This window comes from Vicugna pacos, chromosome 32 (genome assembly GCF_048564905.1).
Source record: "Vicugna pacos chromosome 32, VicPac4, whole genome shotgun sequence".
Lineage (NCBI taxonomy): Eukaryota > Metazoa > Chordata > Mammalia > Artiodactyla > Camelidae > Vicugna > Vicugna pacos.
The window spans coordinates 19194701-19218266 of NC_133018.1; the positions used below are offsets into that span (position 1 = coordinate 19194701).

At 39.6% G+C, this 23566-nt stretch overlaps 1 protein-coding gene across 7 annotated transcripts in view; it reads right to left on the reverse strand.

Moving 5' to 3' along the window:
- Positions 1-2080: 2080 nt before the first annotated feature.
- The window catches only part of CLIP1 (CAP-Gly domain containing linker protein 1), a 112914-nt gene continuing 91428 nt past the window's right edge, over positions 2081-23566 (reverse strand). For all 7 annotated transcript variants that reach the window (XM_072953422.1, XM_072953419.1, XM_072953421.1 and 4 more), the window contains 6 exons: positions 13491-13543; positions 7442-7559; positions 7212-7362; positions 6626-6675; positions 4352-4476; positions 2081-3764 (listed from right to left, as the gene is read on the reverse strand). In XM_072953422.1, coding sequence (XP_072809523.1) covers positions 3539-3764; positions 4352-4476; positions 6626-6675; positions 7212-7362; positions 7442-7559; positions 13491-13543 — 723 coding nt within the window. In that variant the 3' untranslated portion in view covers positions 2081-3538. The remainder of the gene's footprint in view (positions 3765-4351; positions 4477-6625; positions 6676-7211; positions 7363-7441; positions 7560-13490; positions 13544-23566) is intronic.

Consider the following 23566-nt stretch of genomic DNA (forward strand, 5'->3'; position numbering starts at 1 on the left):
AATAAAGGATCCTCCTCAAACAGGATCAGGATGCTGGATGATCAACAGAGGTGTTTTATTTGTGTAGAGATTCAATGTTTGGAGACATTGCTATACTACTGAGTTGCCCTATAAATATCACAGACTTGTTTAGTGTTAGTTTGAGGCTTTTTTTCTTCTTTTCAAAATGTACTTTTTGTTGAGATATAACTGATATATAACATTTTATTAGTTTGAGGTGTACAATGATGACTTGATATATGTGTATATCGTGAAATGATTACCATAGTAAGTGTACTTACTAGTTCAAGGCTTTTCCAGTCTCTTCAGCAAATGCTGTTGGAAAAACTAGACAGCTGCATGTAAATAAGTTAGAATACCCCATCACACCATACAGAGAAATAAACTCAAAATGGCTTAAAGACTTAAACATAAGGCAAGACACTATAAACCTCTCAGAAGAAAACATAAGCAAAACATTCTCTGACATAAATCTTAGCAATGTTCTCCTAGGGCAGTCTACCCAGGCAATATAGAAATAAAAGCAAAAATTAACAAATGGGGCCTAATTAAACTTATAACCTATTGCACAGCAAAGGAAACCATAAGCAAAACAAAATGACAACCTACGGAATGGGAGAAAATATTTGCAAAACATGAGACTGATGAGGGCTTAATTTCCAGAAAATATAAACAGCTCGTACAACTTAATAACAAAAACAAACAACCCAATCCAAAAATGGGCAGAAGACCTAACAAGCAATTCTCCAAAGACATACAAATGGCCAAAAGGCACGTGAAAAAAATGCTCAATATCACTAATTATCAGAGAAATTCAAATCAAAACTACAGTGAGGTATCACCTCAAACCAGTCAGAATGGCCATCATTCAAAAGTCCACAAATGATAAATGCTGGAGAGGGTGTGGAAAAAGGGGAACCCTCCAACAGTGCTGGTGGAAATGTAGTTTGGTGCAGCCATTATGGAAGACAGTATGGAGATTCCTCAAAAGACTAAAAATAGACTTACCATATGATCCAGCAATCCCATTCCTGGGCATATATCCAGAGGGAACCTTAATTCAAAGATACATGTGCCCCAATGTTCATAGCAGCACTATTTACAATAGCCAAGACATGGAAGCAACCAAAATGTCCATCAACAGATGGTTGGATAAAGAAGCTGTGGTATATTTATACAATGGAATACTATTTAGCTATAAAAAAGAATAAAATAATGCCACTTGCAGCAGCATGAATGGACCTGGAGATTGTCATTCTAACTGAAATAAGCCAGAAAGAGGAAAAAAAATACTATATGATATCACTTATATGTGAAATCTAAAAAAAAAAAAGACAAACTTATTTACAAAACAGAACAGACTCACATAGAAAACAAACTTATGGTTACTGGAGGGGGAGTGGGAAGGGAAAAATTGGGAGTTCAAGATTTGCAGATACTAATATATATAAAATAAACAAGTTCATACTGTATAGCACAGGGAACTATATTCAATATCTTGTAGTAACTTATGGTGAAAAAGAGTATGAAAATGAATATATGTATGCTCATGTATGACTGAAGCATTATGCTGTGCACCAGAAACTGACACATTGTAAACTGACTATACTTCAATTAAAAAAAATATATATATACACACACACACAAAAAATAATGAGTCTTTTCATCAATTTGGTTGATTCTGAAGTCAAGGATTACTGTAAGTGTATTTTTTAGGTAAAAGTAATGTTCAACTAGTAAATGTGTTTTGGAAATATCTTCCTGTGGGGGAGTCAGAGCTCATGAAACAGATGCTCGGTTGTCATCATTTTGGTAAACATGATAGCTTTCAGTTTCTTTCCCAAACTTCTTAATGCATTAATAGTTTGTACTACATGGTGCCATTTACATTTGTCAGGTAATATAGTAATGGGGGTATTTATTCTATGCTAAGTGGGTCATAGAATGCTTTGAGATAATTTCTTAAAAGCTGTTTATCAACAAGACTGCAGTAGAAATTGCTATTTGGATCTGTAGTGCTTGCTCATTTGCAGAAAAACCATTATGACAAATAAACCTGAGAATAATTCCAGTTTACTACTACTGGCAAAAAAGAATAACCGTTTATTAAAGTAGATACAGAACACTTGTTTGCTCAAATTTTAATACTGCTTTACATACTGTGTTTGTGAAACAGTTCCTATTATGTTTATAACCAAAAATTTCAACTGATTACAGATTTGTCACTTGTCAAACACATAGCTGATAATCTTGAGGGGAAAATACATCAAAGGCATATATACAATTATAGAAGTTTCTTATTATACATGTCACATGGAAGATACATTTATTTATTCCTTTTTACATATTCTAGAAGACATTCAAATGAAGATAAATAGATTCAAAGTGGTTGATAAACTTCTGATGGTTGAGGTCCTTCATTTTTTTTTTGTGATAAGAAAATCCAAAATTATTAATGTTGAATTTCTCATCGTACATTCATCTAAAAACACAGTAAAAAAAAAAACTTGTTGAGTTTGTAGATCGGCTAATTTAGGTGTTTCATAGTGGCTTATTATCCAGTTAATTGACTGCTGGGGATATCCATTGGAGAACGAAAAAAAAATCTGGAGAAAATTCTCCCAGTTACTCCTATCTGATAAACAAAATGAAAACAAGAAGGAGCTGCAAAGCCACATGGTGCTATTTCTGGCCTAGTCTGTTATGTCCTGATGAACATTTTAAGTGTTTTCTTTTTCATAAAGGTAAATACCTGAAAAGACAGACACACTGTGTATGTTTCTTTCCAAAATATAGATTTTTAAAAAATATATACATATAGTATTATAGAAGCTGAAATTATGCAAAACCAATAAACAAAACACCACAGTAGAGTAAGTGGGTGCAGCATAGAGATTATAAAATGTCCCCACAGCAGCCTGGGGGCTCCCCCCGCTTTACCTGTTTCATGATTTTATAATCACACCTAAGTATTATCAAGCCTGAAATAAAGGCACTACTGACTTCAGGTAGTGCAAAGAGCTCAGCTATTTCTTTGATTAAGAATAAAATACTTTAAATGAATAGATGAAAATGCAAAATGGCACATTTTTTTCAACTCATTCCAGTGTCAAAGCTTAACCAAAACATCTAAATATACAAATGCAGCCTGCAAATATTTTAGTGCAAATGTGAAAAGTAATGGCATAATTTAAAATTACTTAAATAAGGTATTGTAAGGGTAGGAATTGTTCTCTAAGAGGTCTCCCTAGGGACAACAAACGTAATGGCCTCTGGTGCAACGTCTTGTTAAAACTTTCAAAAATCAAGAAGACAAAATTAGAGGTGAAAACTCACCCAAGTATTTATTATTCTAACTTATAAACTTAGAAGGGGAGGCTAAAAGGGCGATTTGTTGAAGATCAAAATATTTCCTTAGATTTGTCGATGGGGGTCAAAAATAACGTGAGTTCTCCCGAAGTCTGCACACACGATGCTGGTGGTCAGTTGCCGACATGCTAGCGTGTCTGAGGAAGCCCGGGCCTCGCCGGAGGCTTCATCAGAAGGTCTCGTCATCATTGCAGTTGGTGGCCCAGTGCCCGAACATCTCGCAGATTTCACAGTAGGGGCGCTCCTCGCTCCGACTGCCGTGGTGTGTGGAGTGGGGGGGGTCCTCGGACATCTGTGTCTGGGTAGGACAATCCTCTGTGTCGTGGAGATCAAAGCAGTCACATATGTCACAGAAGAGGCGAGGTTTCTTCTTGGACTGTTTCTCCTGATCATCACTACAAACATTAATGTGTATAGTCAGAAACTCATTTCATCAGAAGAAATTTAAGCGACAGTATCACTTGTAATGAATAAAAAATAAGGAGGAAGAAGTGGTAGAGCACGTGCTTAGCATGCACAAGGTCCTGGGTTCAATCCTCAGTACCTCCGTTAAAAAATAAAGTAAAAAGGGGGGAGGGTACAGCTCAAGTGGTAGAGCGCATGCCTAGCATGCCTGAGGTCCTGAGTTCAATCCCCAGTGCCTCTGCTGAAAAATCAAATAAATAAATAAATAACTTAATTACCTCCCCCCTGCAAAAATAAATAAATAAATAAATAAATAAATAAATAAATAAATAAATAAATAAATAATAAAGTAAAAAATAAGCAAGAACTATGGCCAAGTGTAAGGATTATGTCCACATTTCAGATTTTCACCCCATTGGTAGTGTACCGCTCTCCCGCCAGATTTATGGAAATCGAGTGATGGCCAAGTAATCACAAATCAATGGCTTCTACCACCCACTGGAGAACCTAACTTTACAAACACAACATTTATTAGACAGACCTCAGGGTGCAATCAGCACCACTTAGCATGGAGTACCTGTCGTAATTGTTCAGGTCGTCCCCATTCCCGTTAAGGGCTGCTTCCGACATCATCTCCACCTTCATCTTGAGGTCCTGATTCTTCCTTTGAAGGTCCACTATTACTGAATTTAGGAAATCAATCTGATTTGTTAGGGGAAAAAAAAAAGATGTGTAAGATGTGTGAAACGTGTCCGCTGGAGCATCAAGCAGGCAGGAAGCACACTCGCACTACGGCTACAGAGTGTGCGGGGCGGCACCAAGGGGCCGACAAAGCTGCTAGGGACCCCGGGTTTACACGTGTTTATATGAAAACACACACACACACACACATATGCAAAAGTTTACAAAATGCATGACCATTTATTTGTTCCATTAAACTGCAGAACTAATCCAGGACTTTTATGTTCTATAGATTTGAAAAAGCTCATGGAAATTCTGCTCAGATCATCATTTAACATTTAGTTATTAGTCACGATGGGATGGTAAATGTGTCTTCAGAGTAAAATGAAGGAATTTTAAAGAGAAGGCTGAAGCTCCCTTTTAACTGAGGAGACACTGGTGCACACTGAGGGGCGGCATCCAGGGCCCCCAGGCAGTGAGGTGACCAGGTGACATCAGAAGCAAACATTCTTAATGTTTCCTTTCAGACTGGGGTACTTTTAATTAAAAACAGTGAGTTTCTTCCCTCTTCTACAGACAATAAAAAGGTCTCATTTCTCTAAAAGTCCATTGAAAAAAAAATCCCATTTTGCAATATTAAAAAAAAGTGTGTGTGTATGAAAAAAAATCCCATTTTGCAATATTAAAAAAATGTGTGTGTGTATATCCACATATATACATATTTCACTTTTTAAAAGAAATGTTTGGTCTTTTCCTCCCATTGTGGCAATTATGAAACCAAGCATCACTAGCTTTGTGATTCTTGGCAGAACAGCCCGTCTGACACTGACGGCAGCCCCTCTGAATCTAATCTCATTTCTCAAACTGCATTTTCTAAGACATTATCCTCTTAGAAGCTACATATCGGAAGAAGAAATAGCCACAAAATGGATGTAAGTACAGCAGGAAGCCGCACACACTCACGCACAAACACACACGTGCTCACAAATTAGGAAACATAAAACAAACCATTTGCTGATTGGAAGATAAGTGTTGGCAGTGGCAGACGAAACAAACGGAAGCGGAAAGGAAAGGGGGAAGAGAAAACATTGTTAGTTAAGTCTATGCTCCTTAGACACACACGCTAAGCAGACAATGCTATCAGGTAGGTCAGGACGTTTGCTGACTCCTTACAAGCTTTTCAAAGGAGATGTCAGATAACTAAAATCACAAACTCACTCAGTTTTTCTTTTATTTGAAAGTGAAAGATGGCTTTTACACCTTTGAATTTTGAATGGGATAAGTATGTTCAAAATATGTTATTAAAATTGAAGATAGTGGGGAGGGTATAGCTCAAGTGGTAGAGCACATGCTTAGCATGCAGGAGGTCCTGGGTTCTATCCCCAGTACCCCCTCAAAAAATAAATAAACCTAATCATCTCCCCACCCAAAATAAAATAAACAAACAAAACAGTAATAAATAAAGTGAAAAAAAGTATTCTCATAAAATTGAAGATAGATGTTCATTGCTTATGGGCTATACATTTCCAAAAACAGAATAATTTGCCTCCATATAATTCCATTTTTTAAACTAAAGCTATTTTGATAATTTCAGCTTTAGGAAATAGTTTTCAAGAACCCATCTTTTTAAGGTAAAGATGAGCAAGGAAACTTTTGACAGAGCAATTCTACTTCTAGAAATTTATCCTAAAGAAAAATTAGTATATCTGCAAAATGATAGACATCCAAGATAGTTCATTATCACATTATGTATAATACACTTAAAAGATCAGAAACATGCAACTGTCATGTGAACCAATAGGGAACTGACTGAATTATGATATGTCCACACAGTGGAATACTATGCAGCTATAAAAAAGTGTAGCCCCGTTTATGTGACATGCTCCATTTGTGTAAAAAAGGAGAGAAAAGACTGTATTAATCTTGGCTTGTATATACTTTTATTTTCAATGCTGAAAAGATTTTTTAAAAAGACACTGATAATACTGATTATCTATTTGGTGGTTGGGAACTGAGCAGGAAGAGAGATGATGTTTGGAGGGAGACTTTTTTACTGTACATATTTTTAATGTTGTTTAATGTTCAGACCATATGAATATATTACCTATGCAAAAGAGTAAATGATTTTTCTTAAATAGCAGGTAAGCAAAGCAAAAGGAAAGATTGTTACCTGACTCTCCTGGGCTCTTTCATCTTCTTCTGCCTGAGTATCAGTATTACCTTATATTAAAAACAAAAAACAACAGCAGAGGGGGGATTTTTTTTTTAATTGCCATTTCTTTGTTGTTATTGCAACGAAAGGGCCAGTGTTAGAAACTCATTCTCACGTGGAATTCCCAGAGGCGCCTCTTTGAGGAGACATCTGAAGCTCCTGTCCCGCCTCTGGACCGCTAAGGGGCCCACACGGACGCGGCCCAGCCCCTCAGGTGTCCTGTCTCGGGCTGGCCCACTGCGGGGTAGGGACGCCTGCCACACCCATCTGAGTGTAGAGACGTGAGCCCTCGCTTTCTCCCAAACAGACTGTCCCTCTCTCCTCCCCTACAGTGCACCTGCCGCAGCCACAGCTGCTCCCGGGCGGCTGCCTATCACGGCTGTCTCATGCAGACTTCTGCCAACACTCAAGACCACGCCCAGGTCCAGAGGTGGGGGTGCGGGGAGCCCGGGCGGGGTCCCCGGTGAAGGGCATGGCCTCGCGCAGCAGCCCGGCTGCCGGAGCGCCAGCGTCGCGGAGAAGCGCAAAGTGGTCGTCCTTTTACCTGAGGAGCTGCTGAGCTGCCTCTTGTTCTCTTTGAGTTGAAGCTCCAAGTTCTTTACCTTGAGCTCAAGCTTCACCTTATCAGACTCTAGAGACTGAACGACTGAATGCAGGGACTTGGCGGAGGCGTTCTCTCCCCTGAGCACCGTGACCTGGAACACACGGGCTGACTCAGGCTGGGGGTCGGGACACAGAGAGGCAGCGTGAACGGTCCCCGAGATGGCACCCTACCTCATTTCTCAGTTTTTCCAGCTCTGCATCCTTTTCTGTGAGTAAGGCACTAGTGATACTGATGGATTTCTGCAAGGAAGCTTTTTCTTCATCTGCGTCTTTTATTAACTTGGATTCTCTAAAAGACCAAAGAGTTAAAAATTCCAGAAATCAACCGAGAGAGTGGTCAGTGTACAACTGTCCTAGAACAAACACGTAATTAACTTTAGCTAATGTAAAGGCACAAAGTATCACAGGGACGTGTTAGAGGGGGTGGAGGCTATTACGCTTGCAAAATTTTACTTGAAATTTTACTTACTGTGAGGGGAGAAAAAGTTTACCTATGCACAGACATGCCAGAATCTGCACATCATTGTATCCATTTGAATTTAAAGAAACAAGTTAATAACTTTGGAAGACGTGGAATTAAAAAACAAAACAAGACTGTTGCGCCCCACCCCAAAGAGTTATTTTTAAAAAATCTAACCCCCCCAGATGAATTCCGTTACTTCTTGAATAAATTGTTACCAAGCAATAACAACATTTAAAATACACACATGCAAAGCGGTTATACAGATGTCATGCAGAGCAGTTTTATGCTGGAAGTATCGATTGGTTCTCACTAATTTCAGTAACTTTTGGCAAGTTCCAAGAATGTGTTTTGGAGAGCTCGTGGGCCAAAACGGTAGCGGAGATTATTACTACTATTCCAACTGAAAGATTATAATTTTTCGTCCATAGACTCTGAAGAGGGGATTAAGTTGCTCGTAGAAATGAAAGGTAATTACATAGAGGCTAGAACAGAAACGTGAAAACAGACTTCTGGGGTAGGATGGAAGCAAGGCAGCATCTGGAAGGAGGTGAGCGCGCCTGGTTTATGCTCTCAGGCTGCCCCAGCGTTTGGTTCTCACCAGAGCGGCGGGGACCAGGCTTTTTCTGAGAGGGAAACAGTGACCTTGGAGTCAAGGGAGTGGGGAAAAAAGGGGGAAAGATGAAAGGATGACAGGGAAGGAGGGCAAGACACACTAGAGACAACCCCAAAGGGCAGGCTACTACGTTGTTTATCAATGTGTGTGTGTATTTACATTTTTGTGGTCAAAATTCAAAACTGCCAAGTTCATCTAAGCCAAGGAGAGGCTGAGGAACTGCCGCAGACTGGAGGGGACTGAGGGGATGTGACAACGAAAGGCAGTGGGGTCTCCTAGACGGGATCCTGGAAGAGAAAAAAGACGTGAGGGGCAAACGGGGCAGAGATGCCCTGCGTCTGGGGCCTAGCTGGGAGTGCCGCACCATGCTGCTCTCTCAGTTTGATGAAAGGACCAGGGAAGGCAGGATGTGCGCATGCAGGGAAGCAGGTGAAGGGCAGGCAGGGAATCCCTGGACTTCCTCTGCAACTCTTCTGGAAACCTCAAATTTTAAAATAAGAAGTTTTTAAAAATTACATGCGGTGTGAAACAAGAGGAAAAAGAGCTCGTGGCACAAAATTATGTGGGGAAAACAAAACTGGAGGAAAATTTCCTAGCTAGCCCTCAGGTCACACAACCCTCGGCCCTGCGTGAACGTAATCATCACTGGGAGGTCACGGCTTAAACCACAACAAACCAAGTCCCTCCTGGTTCTGTTAGAAGTCACCGGGTGAATGCAGAGCATGACATGGTTCAGCCTGGCTTTAGAACCCCTTGAAGGGTCGGAAACTGAGGCCCAGGTTAGAAATGGCAGAATGTATGTCTGGTTAGTGAGACCCAAGATATCCGGCACACGAATTACAGAATTCTCATGATTTATGGTAAATCGAAATTCTATACAAAGATGAAAATATAAGTGTTGTATTTTTCTCATTGTGTGGCTTACGCTTACACTCCAGCATAAGTAGTAAGAAAAGAATCTGAGACTAACAGAAATTTCTTGAATTCAACACCTAAGCGTTACATGTATACTTGGTGCTGTGAAATAACTGAGTGACACCTTGCCCGGAAACAGGATCTTGTTTAAGTGGAAACAAAACAAAGATTTTTGTGAAAGGAATGTACAGGCACTTTTTCCACCTGGAAAGTAAATATCTGATTTTATACCAAGAGTCAATAAATTTTGGGCTCCATGTTTCTACTAAACTTATTTGGTAGTTGATCCTATTGTAAAAACGATTTCAAGAGATTTACTTGTAAATCCAAATCAAATTTGAGAAATGTGATTTTAAGTGTTTTTACTGAAAAATACCAGGATTTGGAGGCTAACAGATTTAGATTCTTCTATAGTCAGGACTCTACTTAGTCAAGATTTGACGGGTGTTTTGTTGGGGAGGGAGGGATAAAGACAGCATCAAGCTGGCAGAAGGAAAAAGGTGCAGGTATCTTTGCTTATCAGCACATACGTACAACCTCTGAGGCTGCTTTCTAAGAAGATGGCAAGAAGATGTTTCTTGTACAAGTTACCAAAAGATGCCTGGTTAGGAAAGGGATCTGACTTGTGATTTATACGCCAGATGACGGGACAGACAGACCTCGGCAGCTCATCTTTGTGACAGATCTTCATTGCCAGCATCTTAGTCGATTTCTAAGCCCAAATCCCACCGTGCAAACCGAGAGGGGCTAAATTAAACCACTTACACCAATATTACTGACACCTGAGTCACAACTCACATTGACGGTAGGGCCTGGGTGACTTTTAAGCCAGGCTGGCTAGGATGAGTTGGCATTACTACAAATATCAAGAAGGGAAGACAAATATAACATGAAAGAAGGGCTACAAGGGCCGGAAATCTTCCCCCGAGGGAACATCTTACCCAGATTCTTTCCTTACTACTTACATGAGAAATAAACTCCAGTAATGAAGCAAATACCTTAAAGTGTTACTGGGCAAGCTTTAAAAATGCAAGATAACAAGAACCAAATATTAGAAACATGAAGAGGAATGCAAATACAGTAAGGAGAACTCAATTTGCACGGCAGTTCTGTGCTGTATACAGATATAAAAAAAGACGTGTGTGTGTGTGTGCGCGCGTGTGTGTGTGTACTGCTGAGGATATTTTACAAAACAAAAGCAAGACACAGAGGGACAAAGGCAGCCAAAAAATATATACAACAATTTGGTTTACTGAAAATATATGAAATTTATTTATTAGAACGTGGATAGACTTTCTTTAGTCTTACCATTAAAGACACACAGATAGAGCAAGGGAAGCGAGAGTGGAAAGGGAAAAGAGAGGGGTGAGATGAGCATCGGTCAGCAGCGCAAGCTCGGAGACAGTCAGACAGTCAGCACCCGCAGTGAGCCGAACGAGCCGAGCGGCGCGTGGCCTCGTCAGCCGCTGCTCTCCCTGAGTACAGAAATCTTGCATTGCCGCTAACACCATCAGTTCTGACTCTGCAACCCCACGTCTAAGATTCTGGCTCTGGAGAACCTTTGACATCAAAAAGCCTAGAGAAGGGAGGGAAGCCACACAGGTTCCCAAATCTGCTGTAGGCTTTCTCGGCCAGAGGAACGCACTTCTCCGCACCTGCCCGTGAGAGCAATTCAACGTGGCTCTGCTTTACCTACTAGACATCTCGGAACCTGGTTTGCCTGACTTGAAGGCCAGTTTTCCAAAGAAATGATTACACTTTAAAGCTAAGAGGAAAATTTTTACTACATATTGTTTGCAACTCAATGTTTAGGTAGCAAAAAAAAAAATAGCAAATACAAGGTGATACTAATTTCTTAATGATCAGTAGTTTTCTCTGACATCAGGAGTAAGTACTGCACTTCAGTATAATGAACAATATAGTCTGGGAAGCAATTATATACTATTTTGACTACATATGTTCAGTTATCACTAAACTGCTGCCTAAGATCTCAGTTCTTGCACAAACACTTCAAATATCTATGACTTAAGTATTTTCCAGACTTTTCAATTAAGAACGTACCAAATTCTGTCCAGTAATCTATGCTAAAATTTATTTAACGATTACACACATGGACCTACACTGGAATCCAGTACCAAATGGACTTTTAGAATGCATTTAAGGGCCCAAAATATTAGCTAAAATATACTTGCATTCATATTTCTGAAATAGACATAACTTTCTATAAGGGTTAATTAACAATTTGACAAAAAAAAAGTCCTAAATATAAGAAACTAGGTTTAAAATTTTTTCACTCCCAGAAAAAAATATCATCTTTATCTCATTTACTGATTAAAAGAGTAATTTTCTGGAGACACTCTTCTACGCATACCCAGGACCTAAAACGGGAGCAGGGTGAAACCAGAACAGAGGAATGGACAAGCATCCAAATTTGCTCCAACTTTTTAAGCCATGAAAAAAGTCACACACCAATCACATTTTGAAAGGCATGTGATTCAGTCCAAGTCACGTGGTAATAAGGACTAACAAAGTAGAGCACTGTTCTTTTTTTTTAAAAAAAAAGATTAAAGAGTAAAAATAAATACATAAATAATAAACGAATGTACGGTGAGAAAAAAAACCAGCATAGAAATCTGAAGACCTGGGTCTTATGCCTGCACCTGACTTCCTGGCCAGGTTGTCTAACTTTGGGGGCTTCAGTTTCACCGTTTTCAGATGCAAGCCCCACCACGTATTTCACAGGGTTGCTTTGAGATTCAATATGTGTGTGAATTAAGAAGTGCTACTTAAATGCAAAGGGGTTACATCAGTACTCACACCAGCCCAATGCCTCAGGAAAAAGCACTATTAATTTTTTCACATGCCCCTGCTAGCTGCATACTTGGGTTCTTTTTTTTTTTTTAAAGAAATCAAGTCTTCTCTATATAAAACAACTAACCCAAGGCTCACATGAGCGGAGCTGTGCTTGGACACGGGGACCAGGCTGAGGCATGAAAGCCACCACAGCTCGTGGTCACACGGAGAACAGCTGGCCGGACAACGGGCGAGGCAGGGATGAGACACACATGCATTCTGATGTGAAACTTTAAAGCAGAATGAGTCTAAGGATTTCCTAAAAAAGAAAGGAGGAAGGTACCCCTGGACTGAGGCCTAATTCCCTTTAGAATGTGGCTTAGGAAACACCGATATCTTTGTGGGCCAAATAAAGCCCCTAATTCTGAAGCAATCGCCATGCCGGCAGGAGGGGACACCGACAGTGCGAAACACATGCGTCGGTGGTCAGTGAGGAAAACTTCCTGCCCTGACAAGGAAGAATAAAGTGTTCTGCAAGATTATGAATGAATTCTTTTCTTCTATTACTATTTTTTAATTGAAGTGTGGAAGAATTCTTGACTGTACTATTCCTAAAGGTTTATTTTTATTTTTGTATTTAGTAAGACAGAAAAGCATGGCACTGTTGTGAGGCACTGTACAGCAAACCACTGCCCGGGCTGCGGGTCTCGGCAGCAGTACACACTAAATCTGCTCGGCATGCGGGGTAAGCACAGAATTTCTTAAGACACAAACTGCACATTTTAAAAGAGCGGACAGAGACCATCAGAATGCATAAGCATTAGGCTTCCGAATGATTATTCCTGGGGGTCCATTTATCCTCACCCATTTGATTATCATGAAAGAATAATGAAGTTCTTTTTTAGAAAATAAATAGGAACATTGAAAGTGGCGTCTCCCAAGGTTGGGGGAGTGTGGTACAGCTCAGTGGTAGAGGGCATGCTTAGCATGCACAAGGTCCTGGGTTCAATCCCCAGTATGTCCACTTAAAAAAAAAGTTTCCCATTATTACTAATTAACATTTTCATAAAACTGAAATCAGTATTTATAGGCAGATCAATTACTCTAGGAAAACTATTGTATCTTTAGTTACTGAAACTAGGAAGGAACAGCGGCATAATATGAGACAATCTGATTTTAGAACGCTTCCGAAAAAACGCAGCTGAACATGGCTTAAAAATCAGACTGTTCTGTGTTTTAGTAATACTGACACTCTTGCAAATGGAATTCCATAATTTGTCAATTATGAACACCAAACTATCACAATGCAATTTTCTGAACAGGTCGTATGTTTTCCACAAGTCACTGTGTGCATCATGTCCTAACATTTTCCTTATTAAACACACACATACACACACAAACACACACAAGACAATAAACACAAAAAGAAAGCCTACCTCTTTTTCATTTCTAACAGCTGATTATTGAGCACAGATCTCTCTTCTTCCAGCTGGAAAAAAAACACACATACAAAAAAAAGTTTAGTTCATAACAAGTCCACAGAGAGGCCCCGTTTATCACCCCCAGGTCCCATTCCCACGCTCCAGTTAAAGCAACTGGCTTTCCTCAGAGGTGATGAAAAAAGAGCAAGTGTATCTCAGTTATTAATTCACAAATCATTTATGACCCGAATGATACCCCCTCCTCAGGGACCTGAGAGTTAACATATTAAATAATACCACCTTGAACAGTACACATTGCATCTCAGACATTCAGTAAATGTCTCCTTCATCTGATAAATGCATGAGTGAAGACTTCGCTATTAACATTCTGGTTCCTTTACTGAAACAAGAGGTCAGGTATCACCAACGTGTAGGGTGAGGAACAGGTAAGTTCCTCTACACAGGCCTCATCTTACGCCTACTATATTCCAGGCACTTGCTCCTGACCTACAAAAAAAGAAATTCTACAAAAGAACTTTCAGAGGTCCTTTAGTTCTAAAATTCTCTTATTCTACTAAGGATTAAAACAAAAAAAGAATCAGCTAGTCCATCTTGTGAGAGAAAACCCACCACGACCTTCCGTCTGCACCACGCCGTTTATTTAGCCAATACAGCACCGATGTTAACTCACACTTTTAAACAAAAAGACAAAAAAGCTCTTCCATGTGTGTGTGTTTTTTAATCAAACGATAACACCAAAGACTATGTAATGGTTTCCAACCATGGGAGTGGCCCAGAATTTAAGCTACTGGCTCACTGTAAGTAGTTATGGTCTTGTTTCTGATTATGTATCAGTTATGCACACGCTTCGCTATAAAGGTCCTCATACTTTAAAAGTTCTTAAATATAAACATGTATGGTTTAAACATAAATTTATCAAGAAATCTACACAGGTTAACATATAGTTTTTTTTTCACTACAGACTTCCCTTTCCTGGTCCATTAAGATATATGCATTTGCTGCATGAGTAATTTTAAAGAGTAAAAGGAAGGAAAAAGTGGGAGGCAAACTTTAAAAACTGAAATGAGAGAACATCTGGAGAGTGGGATGTGGAGATGAGAGGGGCTCTCATTTTTTCCTTTGTGCCCTTTTATATGGTTTATATTTATTTTTTAAACAAGGAAGCCGTTTCACTTTTATAGTTAAAAAAATTAAAACAGAGGAAAGAAAATCAATAAACAAACTTAAGACTGAGAAATGACTACAATGAAGATATAAATGGATACAGGACATGGCCGATAATTCACAACAGAGAAAATACGAATGATTAATAAACACTTGAAAAATCATTCAACACTGCAAACAACAAGTATGTAGAGATTCTCCCCGTTTCTCAAGGGACGTACTGTGCCCAAATTTCCACAGAACAGAAATTTAGGTTGCTCATTGTACTGATTCTTTACAGGGAAATAATGTTTTTCCTTCTTCTGGTCCAGGACCCAATCCAGGATGACAAGTTTCATTTAGCAGTCATATTTTTTTAGTCTAACTGGTTCCTCATTTTTCCTTGTCTTTTGTGACCTTGACAGTTTCGAAGAGCACAGGCCAGTAGAATGTCCATCAATTTGGATTCATCTGATGTTTCCATGTGGGTGGAGTCAGATCAGATTTTTTTTGGCAGGAACACCACAGAAGTGATCCCATGTCCTTCTCAGTACGTGACAGTAAGAGGCACACAATGTTGATTTTTGCTGAGGGTAACACTGATCACTTGGTTAAGGAAGCATCTTCCACGTTTCTCCACTGTAAATGCACTATTAATTTGTGGAGAGATATTTTGAAACTCCGTAAACATCCTGTTCCTCAACAAAATCTCACTCACTGGTTTTAGCACCAATTGATGACTCTTGCCTAAATAAATTATTACCATGATGGCTACAAAATGGTGATTTTCTATCATTTTACCTATCTTCCGGCTGGCATTTTACTGTAAGGAAAGGCTTTCATTTTTCTTTCATTCATTTATTTATACCTATCTGTTTCCATGACATATTTATATTATGGTTTCTTTGTTTTCAATAGGCTATAAACCATTACAAACATTATTTCTTTTGATGCTCAAATTATCTCAGACTTGGCCAGTGGAAGCCCCTTCAACATGGTTCTGATCTGGTTTTGACTAATCCCCAATATTCTTTAAGTACCTCCTTGCTTTTTGGTACACAAGATATTCCAGGTTCATCCTGTATTCTTTCTGACTCAGCCCTGGAATCAGTCATTTCTCAAAGGACCTTTTAGTGGAGAAGAGCATTTAGAAACCAAAATCTAGGTAGCTAGGTGTTCTTATTGATATTGGAGTGTTATTACTTCTAAGTTCTGTTAGTGGACTTGATCAACACTTGAAACTTCTGCTCTTCAAAAGACTGTTAAGAAAGTGTAAAGACAAGACACAGACTGAGAAAAAACACTTGCAAAACATAACCTGATGAAGAACATGAATCCAGAATGTATTAAGAACTCTCAGAACTCAATAATAATCCAGACAACTAAGCAAATTTTAAAACATGCAAAAGATCTGAACAGACACTTGACTAAAGAAGAGAGAAAGGTGGCCAATAAGCAGATGAAAAGAAATTCACTCATTAGTCATCAGGGAAATGCAAATTAAAACTACACTTGAGACACTTGTTATGATTTCTAGTTTCATTCCATTGTGACTAGATAACATACTTTGCATGATTTGAATCCTTTTAAGTTCAGAGACTCGTTTTATGGACTAGCACACGTCTACCCTGGAGAACGTTCCGTGTGCACTTGAGAAGAATGTGTCTCTGGCTGCCGCTGCATGGAGTGCACTACAGATGACTGTCATGTCTCGCCGACATATAGTGTTGTCCTAGTCTTCTATTTCCTTGTTGATCTTCCCCCACTATCAACATCCCACAGCAGAGCGGCACATTCATGATCGCCCATGAACCTACACTGGCACATCATTATCACCACAAGCCCATAGCTTACATGAGATTCACTCCTGGTGTTGCACATTCCATGACTTTTGACAAATGTATAAAGACGTGTATCCGCTGTTGTAGTACTGTACCGAATAGAGTCATTGCCCTAAAGACCCTCGGTACCCTCCCTGTTCATCACTCCCACCCTCCTCTACCCTTCACAGCCACTATATTTTTGTCTCTATAGTTTTGCCTTTTCCAGAACGTCTTATCTTTGAAATCATACAGTATGCAGCCTTCCCTAAATAGGCTTCTTTTACTTTGCAATATGCATTTAAGGTTCCTCCATGTATTTTCATGAGCTGATAGGTCATTTCATGTTGCTGCTCAATAATATTCTGTTGTCTGGATGTACTTTAGTTTATTTATCCACTCACCTACTGAAGGACATCTTGGTTGCTTCCAAGTTTTGGCAATCGTGAATCAATCTGCTATAAACATCCATGCGCAGCATTCTGTGTGGACATAAGTTTCCAGTTCATTTGAGTAGATACCAAGGAGCACGACCGCTGGATCACACAGGAAGAGTACCTTTAGTTTTGTAAGAAACTGCTGAGCTGTCTCCCAAGGTAGCAAGAGTTCCTGTTGCTCCATATCTTTGTCAGCGTCTGGTGTTATCAGTGTTCTGGGCTCTGTCCATTCTAATAGGTGTGTAGTAGTACCTCACTGCTAATTTACAGTTCCCAAATGACATGATATTGAGCACCTTTTCGTATGCTTACTTGCCATCGACACATCTTCTTTGGTGAGGTGTCTGTTCAGGTCTTTTGCCCATTTTTCAACTGGGATGTTCATTTTCTTATTAAATTTTACAACTTCTTCGTGTTTTTCAGTAACAGCCCTTCATTAGATGTGTGTTTTGTAAAAACTGTCTCCCAGTCAGTGGTTGTCTCAATTCTCTTTTCACGTTATCTTTCACAGAGAAGAAGTTTTTAATTTGAGTATCGTCCAGCTTATCAATTCTTTCTTTCATGGATCATGCCTTTGAGGTTGTATCTAAAAAGTCACCTCCATACCCAAAGTCAGCTAGGTTTCCCCCTATTTTATTTTCTAGAAGTTTTATAGTTGTACATTTAACATTTAGGACCATGACCCATTTCAGCTTAGTTTTCATCAACAGGGTTAATATGCGTCTAGATTCACTTTTTTACATGTGGATGTCCACTTGCTCCCGCACCATTTGTTGAAAAGCAGATCTTTGCTCCACTGTATTGCCTTTCCACCTTTGTCAAAGATCAGATGTCTACATTTATGTGGGTCTATTTCTGAGCTCTCTATTCTGTCCCGTTGATCCACTTGTCTATCCTTTCGCCAATAACATGCTGTATCTGATTACTGTAGCTTTATACTAAGTATGGAAGTTGGATAGTGTCAGTCCTTCAACTTTGTTCTTCAATACTGAGTTGGTTATTTGGGGACTATCTGCCTCTATGTATAAATGGAGACTGTGTTAAATCTATAAATCATGTTAGGAAGAACCAATAACTTAACAATACTGAGTCTCTCTATCCATGAACATAGACTATCTCTCCATTTATTGAGATCTTTGATTTTGAGTCAGTCTTCTCTCTCTCTCTCTCTCTCTTTCTGTGGGAGGAGGTAACTAGGTGCACTTATTTATTCTTAGAGGAGGTGCTGGGGACAGAATCCAGAACCTCAGGCATGCTAAGCATGTGCTCTACCGCTTGAGCTACACCCTCCCCCAGCTCTTCTTTGATTTTGTTCATCAAAATTTTGTAGTTTTCCTCAGATGGATCTGGTACGTATTTTGTTAGATTTATACCTAAGTATTTCATTTTGGGGGGTACTTATGTAAAATGGTATTATGTTTTCAATTTCAAATTCCACTTGTTCATTGCTTGTATATAAGAAACCAAGTGACTCTTGCATATTAAACCTAGTATCCTGCAACTTTGCTATAATCACTTATTAGTTTCAGGAGTTTGCCGTTCTTTTGGATTTTCCGTATTGTGTGATCTGTAACAAAGTTTTATTTCTTCCTCCCCAATATGTATACCTTTCAAATCCTTTTCTTATCTTATTGCATTAGCAAGGAATAGCAGTATGAGGTTGAAAAGCTGTGGTGAGAGGGGACATCCTTGCCCCGTTTCTCAGAGGGAAAGCCGTGAGTTTCTCACCACTAAGTATGTTAGCTATAGAGTTTCTGTAGCTACTCTTTATCAAGTTGAGGAAGTTCCCTTCTATTCCCAGTTTGCTGAGAGTTTTATCATAATGGATGTCGGATTTTTCAAGTGTCTTTTTTGCATCTATAGATATGATCATGTGGTTTTCTTCTTTAGTCTGTTGATATGACAGGTTACACTCTTATTTTCAAGTGTTGAACCAGCCTTGCATCTCTGAGATAAATCCCACTTCGTTGTGGCATCTAATTCCTTTTAAACATTGCTGGGTTCAATTTGCTAACATTTTATTGTTATATACTGTTTTTATTCCATTTATGTTACTTACTAGAAAAGGCAAAACTATAGCATCATAAAAGAAATGAATGGTTTTTAGGGATTGGGAAATGATTGACTATAAAAGGAGTATGAGAACAGTTTGGGGTGAAGAAGACCTTGATTGTGGAGTAAATTGTATGACTGTATATATACGTTAAAACTCACCAAATTATGTACCTATGAAGGATGAATTTTATATAAATTATACCTTAATAAATATAATTTTAGGGGGAAGCAAGTTTGAGCAATTTATACAATACAGCTTTTGTAAGAAACAAAACCCTATGTAATGCTGTTACACATGTGAAGAACGGCATGAAAAGATACACCCAACCATTTATAATGGTGTCTCAATGAAATGAGAGGAGTAATGACTTTGAGATGATACGTGTTTGTACGGTTTCATGTTACAAACATGTATGATTATTTCTAAACTTAAAATAACATTATAATTTAAAAGGAATAAATAATTCTTATTTTTTAGAAGCACAAAAATATTTGCAGAAAAAATGATAGTATATATAGGATTTGCTTCAAATTAATCCACAACAGGGTGGAGGGTAAGTGGCAGTAACCAAGAGTTGACTGCCTTTTGGATTGAACACACAGGGATTCACTATATCGCTCACTCTGCTTCTATGTGTGCTTGAAATCTTTCACAATAAAAGGCTGAATGAAGGAGAGGGTTACTTTACCCCAAAATATTAAGAAAATAATATTACAGTGAAAATGGTACAAGAATGATCATGGTTTGGGGAATACTAAACCAAAAAATCTCAAATAGCTCATTCATCCACAAATAGCTCATCTGTCCACAAAACTGCTTAATATGTAAACATGGTGGGTAACTTGCTTTAAATCTATCATTTAAGAAAAATGCTAGCTTGCATCCAGTGAAGGATGTGCTGAAGTTCAAAATCATTACATACACTACTCCTGCTTTTGTAGGCTCAGTAAAAACACTTGAATACAAATCTTCAGAGAGGAGTGGCAATTTTCTGTTTTGCTCACCACTCTCCTCCATTTCTGGAACACTGGTAGGCATGCAGCAGGCGCCCAATAACTACGTGCTGAGTGAACAATGGTGGCAGATAGTCAGGAAGCTGGTGCTCTGCATGGGTATGAGTTGGCAGTGGCCATCGGAAGCCAGGGTTCTCAAGAATGACCTCTCTCTGCTCAACCAGTCTAAGTGAGCCAGTGCTAAGCTGATTCTTTTCTCGCTGACTTCCCCAGTGAAGTGGTTCACATTTGGGCTATTTCAGTCTCTTCTCTAACCAAGTGTTCTGAGGTCCAAAATAGCAGCTCTACCTTGACAGCACAAAACACATTCACATTCCCTGTGTCTGAGGATTTCTAGTCTCGCCTCCCACACACACACAGACAGACTCCTGCTCTTAGAAGTGGAGAAGCTAATGGGGGAAAAAAGGAAGAGGAGGATTTAGTCATTTCCGTGGACAAACCCTTCCAGAGAAGAAAGGAGGGTGGGATGGACACGGCGAAGTGCTGCCCACACCCCACTTTCCAGCCTGGCCTTGTCGCCAGCCGCTGGGAGTGCTGTCAGCAGAGAGCCCCCGGTTGTCGACCCTCAGAGGTTACTGCAGCAGAGCCACCTCTGCCGGAGTCACAGCCCCTTCCTGGGATGGACCACCTCCAACGACTGATCCATAGGAGATTATAAAAAGACTGGACATCTGGTCCCAACTGGGGACAAAGTACGAGGGCCACTCCAGCTCTAGAGCTTCCTGTGGGGGTGGTCAAGGCTGTCGCTGGGCTTGCATCATGGCTCAGCTCGCTCTGCCCTGTCCTGCCTCCTTCCCTTCTTTTCTACAGGTGCTGCCCCAAGAACACACCTTAATAAGCATCATGCCCACTGAACACTCTCCCAGCCTGCTTTCCGGAGAACCCGACCTCCAACAGTAAGCATTCAGGTACCACCCAAAGATTTTAGAAGAGGCACAGGATGACAGCAGGCCTGGGAGACTGGTCTGACTTTATACAACGTATGTAAGTAAATATACATATGAATATATTTATATCTTCAAATACACGCACACACATAGGTATCACTGTCCTTTAACAAGAAAGCTACTGATGGTGTGGTCGCAAGGTGGGGGGACTGTGACTGAGTGAGGCCAGTCCACAGGACGTAGTTCTTCACACAGAGCACACCCCTCAACCCAGTCTTTAGTTTTTGCTCCTGGTTGCTGGAAAGACGGCAGCTATTTGTCCCATAAGACTGCTAACATCTTTGGTGTAGTTCAGGTGCGTCCTCTGTAGGGCTGCAAGCATCCTTAACTAAACAGAAGCAAACCGGAGGAGACCCATGCTCTTCGGTCTAGATATTCCAGCAGTCATTTACAGACGGGGTGGAATCTCAGGGCTGGGAAATGCTTTCCTACAAATCCCCTCAACAGCTAGGGTGCTTACGAGAGCTGTGCAGAATCTAGAGAGCTGCCTCGAACAAGAAACTTAGAATATGCAGAAACAGAGTATGCGGAATGAAAAAACACTTCTGCAACTGAACGCACCCCCTGGCCCATTTCTTCAGTGTAATGTATATATACACTTAACTGCGTGAAGGGGGGATGCCCTCAGAACCCAAACAAACCAGAGGTTTCGGCTTCAGCCAATTTCTAAGTTGTAGATAAACTTGGTATTTTTTTTTAAAGAATACTTTATTACTTTGGTTAAAACAATATATGATCTTCTTAAGATAATTCAGCAATATAGAAAAAGAAAAAAAGAAAGGACAAAATTTCTCCCGTTTTATCACTGGGAAATAATTCTAAGTGAATGGGATACTTCATATGGAACTTCATGGTGAAATAATTCTACCAGAATTAACATTAGCTGGACGGCATGCCAGCTGTCCCCAACTATACAGAGCAATAAGGACAGTTAAGGGGGGAAAAAAGCAAATTTAATTTTACTTGAATTTAACAGAAGAAGGAAAAACTGAAGCAAACAAAAGAATATAGCTGAAGGTAGAAAAATATTCTTCACCAAATTCTTTACCACGATACTCCATTCTCAGAGCTCCCACTAGGTTTATACTACACATTTATTTTATAAAATAAATTTTAAGTAGAATTCTTTAAAAAATGAGGTTAATATTTTCTTGGGTGTAAATTAATTATAATTTTAAACAACATCAAACATCATCCTGATATAAAAGACAAGGAAGTTTTCATGCTTCCACTTTGTTTCAGTCCTATAACCTCAAATTCTGTTAATCATGGTCTCTCTGTATATTTTTCTCTTTTTTTCTCCTGTTTCTGTCTGTCTTTTTTTTTTCTTTCATTTTTTTCGCTTTTATCTTGCAAATGCTTTAAGCTTAAATTCACTAAGTGATCAAAACCAACATCAATAATGAGATAAAGAAACACAACCTGCCTCCTGGCGGGTACAGTGTCACTCACAGAGCCTTTTGGCTAAAAATGTGTAACCAACCTAAACACTGCCACGATGAGACACCGACAAACCCAAAATGAAGGGTTTTATACAGCATAACTGGCCTGTTCTTTGCAAAAAAAAAAAAAAGTCAAGTTGTAAGAGGCAAAGAAAGGCAAAAGAACTGTTCCAGATAAAGAAGACTATAAAGAGACTTGACTCAAAGAATGGAACACATGATCCTGGATTGGATCCCAAATCAGACCAAAAAAAAAAAAAATCACACAAAAACTGTATCGAACATTTCTGGGACAGAAGCCTAAATATGGAACTTGGCCTGTACACTCGACAATAGTGCTCAACTTCCTGAGTTTGACAACTGCACTGTGGTTTGGTAAAAATGAGTCCTTAGCTTCCATGAACATTCTTTTATTTCCACAACTTTTCACCAGACTATGTCTGCACCTGTGACTTTCTAAACTGTTAGCTGAGTTGTCTGTTCACCTGGAGTCAATGCTCCTCTCCAGTCCTTCTGCCCCAGCTTCTCTCAAGCTGAGCCCTGTATTTTGATTCATGTCTTGCTTGGCCAGATTTTATCAGTAAGTAGCTACTTTACAGAAGGGCTCATAGATGCTACAGCTTCTACGATCTTTCATGTCTGAAAACATCTGTCTTCTTCCCTGGATAATAACTGCCTGGACACGATGCTCTTCATCCTATTTCCTGTCCCTTTTCTTCTGTTGTCCCACAACTTTGGAAACAGTGAACTATGGTTTCCTGGTATTGAATGCGGCTGCATTGGGCTGCTTTTTCTCCTTTTTATAAGAAATCTGCTCTTACTGCCTGGGGACCCCAAGAATTCTCTCTGTATTTTTAGAAATGCTTATTAGGCTCCTTTCTGTTTCTGACGTGTGTAGTGATTCTGATACGCTGTGGGTTTGGCCATCGATTTGTCCCCTTAACTCTTCGCTCTCTGTTCAGCTTGTATCACAGCATCATCTTCTCTTTGAACAGCTGTTTTATTTACATCACCGAAGTTTCTATATAACACAGAGCAGTATTTCACTCTGGGCAGTATCTTCTCACGGCCTGAATTTCTCATCTCTCTGTGGACCCCTAGGTTCCCTTCTCTTTTTTCCTCCACGGGTACAGTAGGTATTCAGTTGTTCATCTTACCCTGGGTAGCTCCACCTACATCTTGCTGGATTGGCTCACATGTAATGTAAATGAC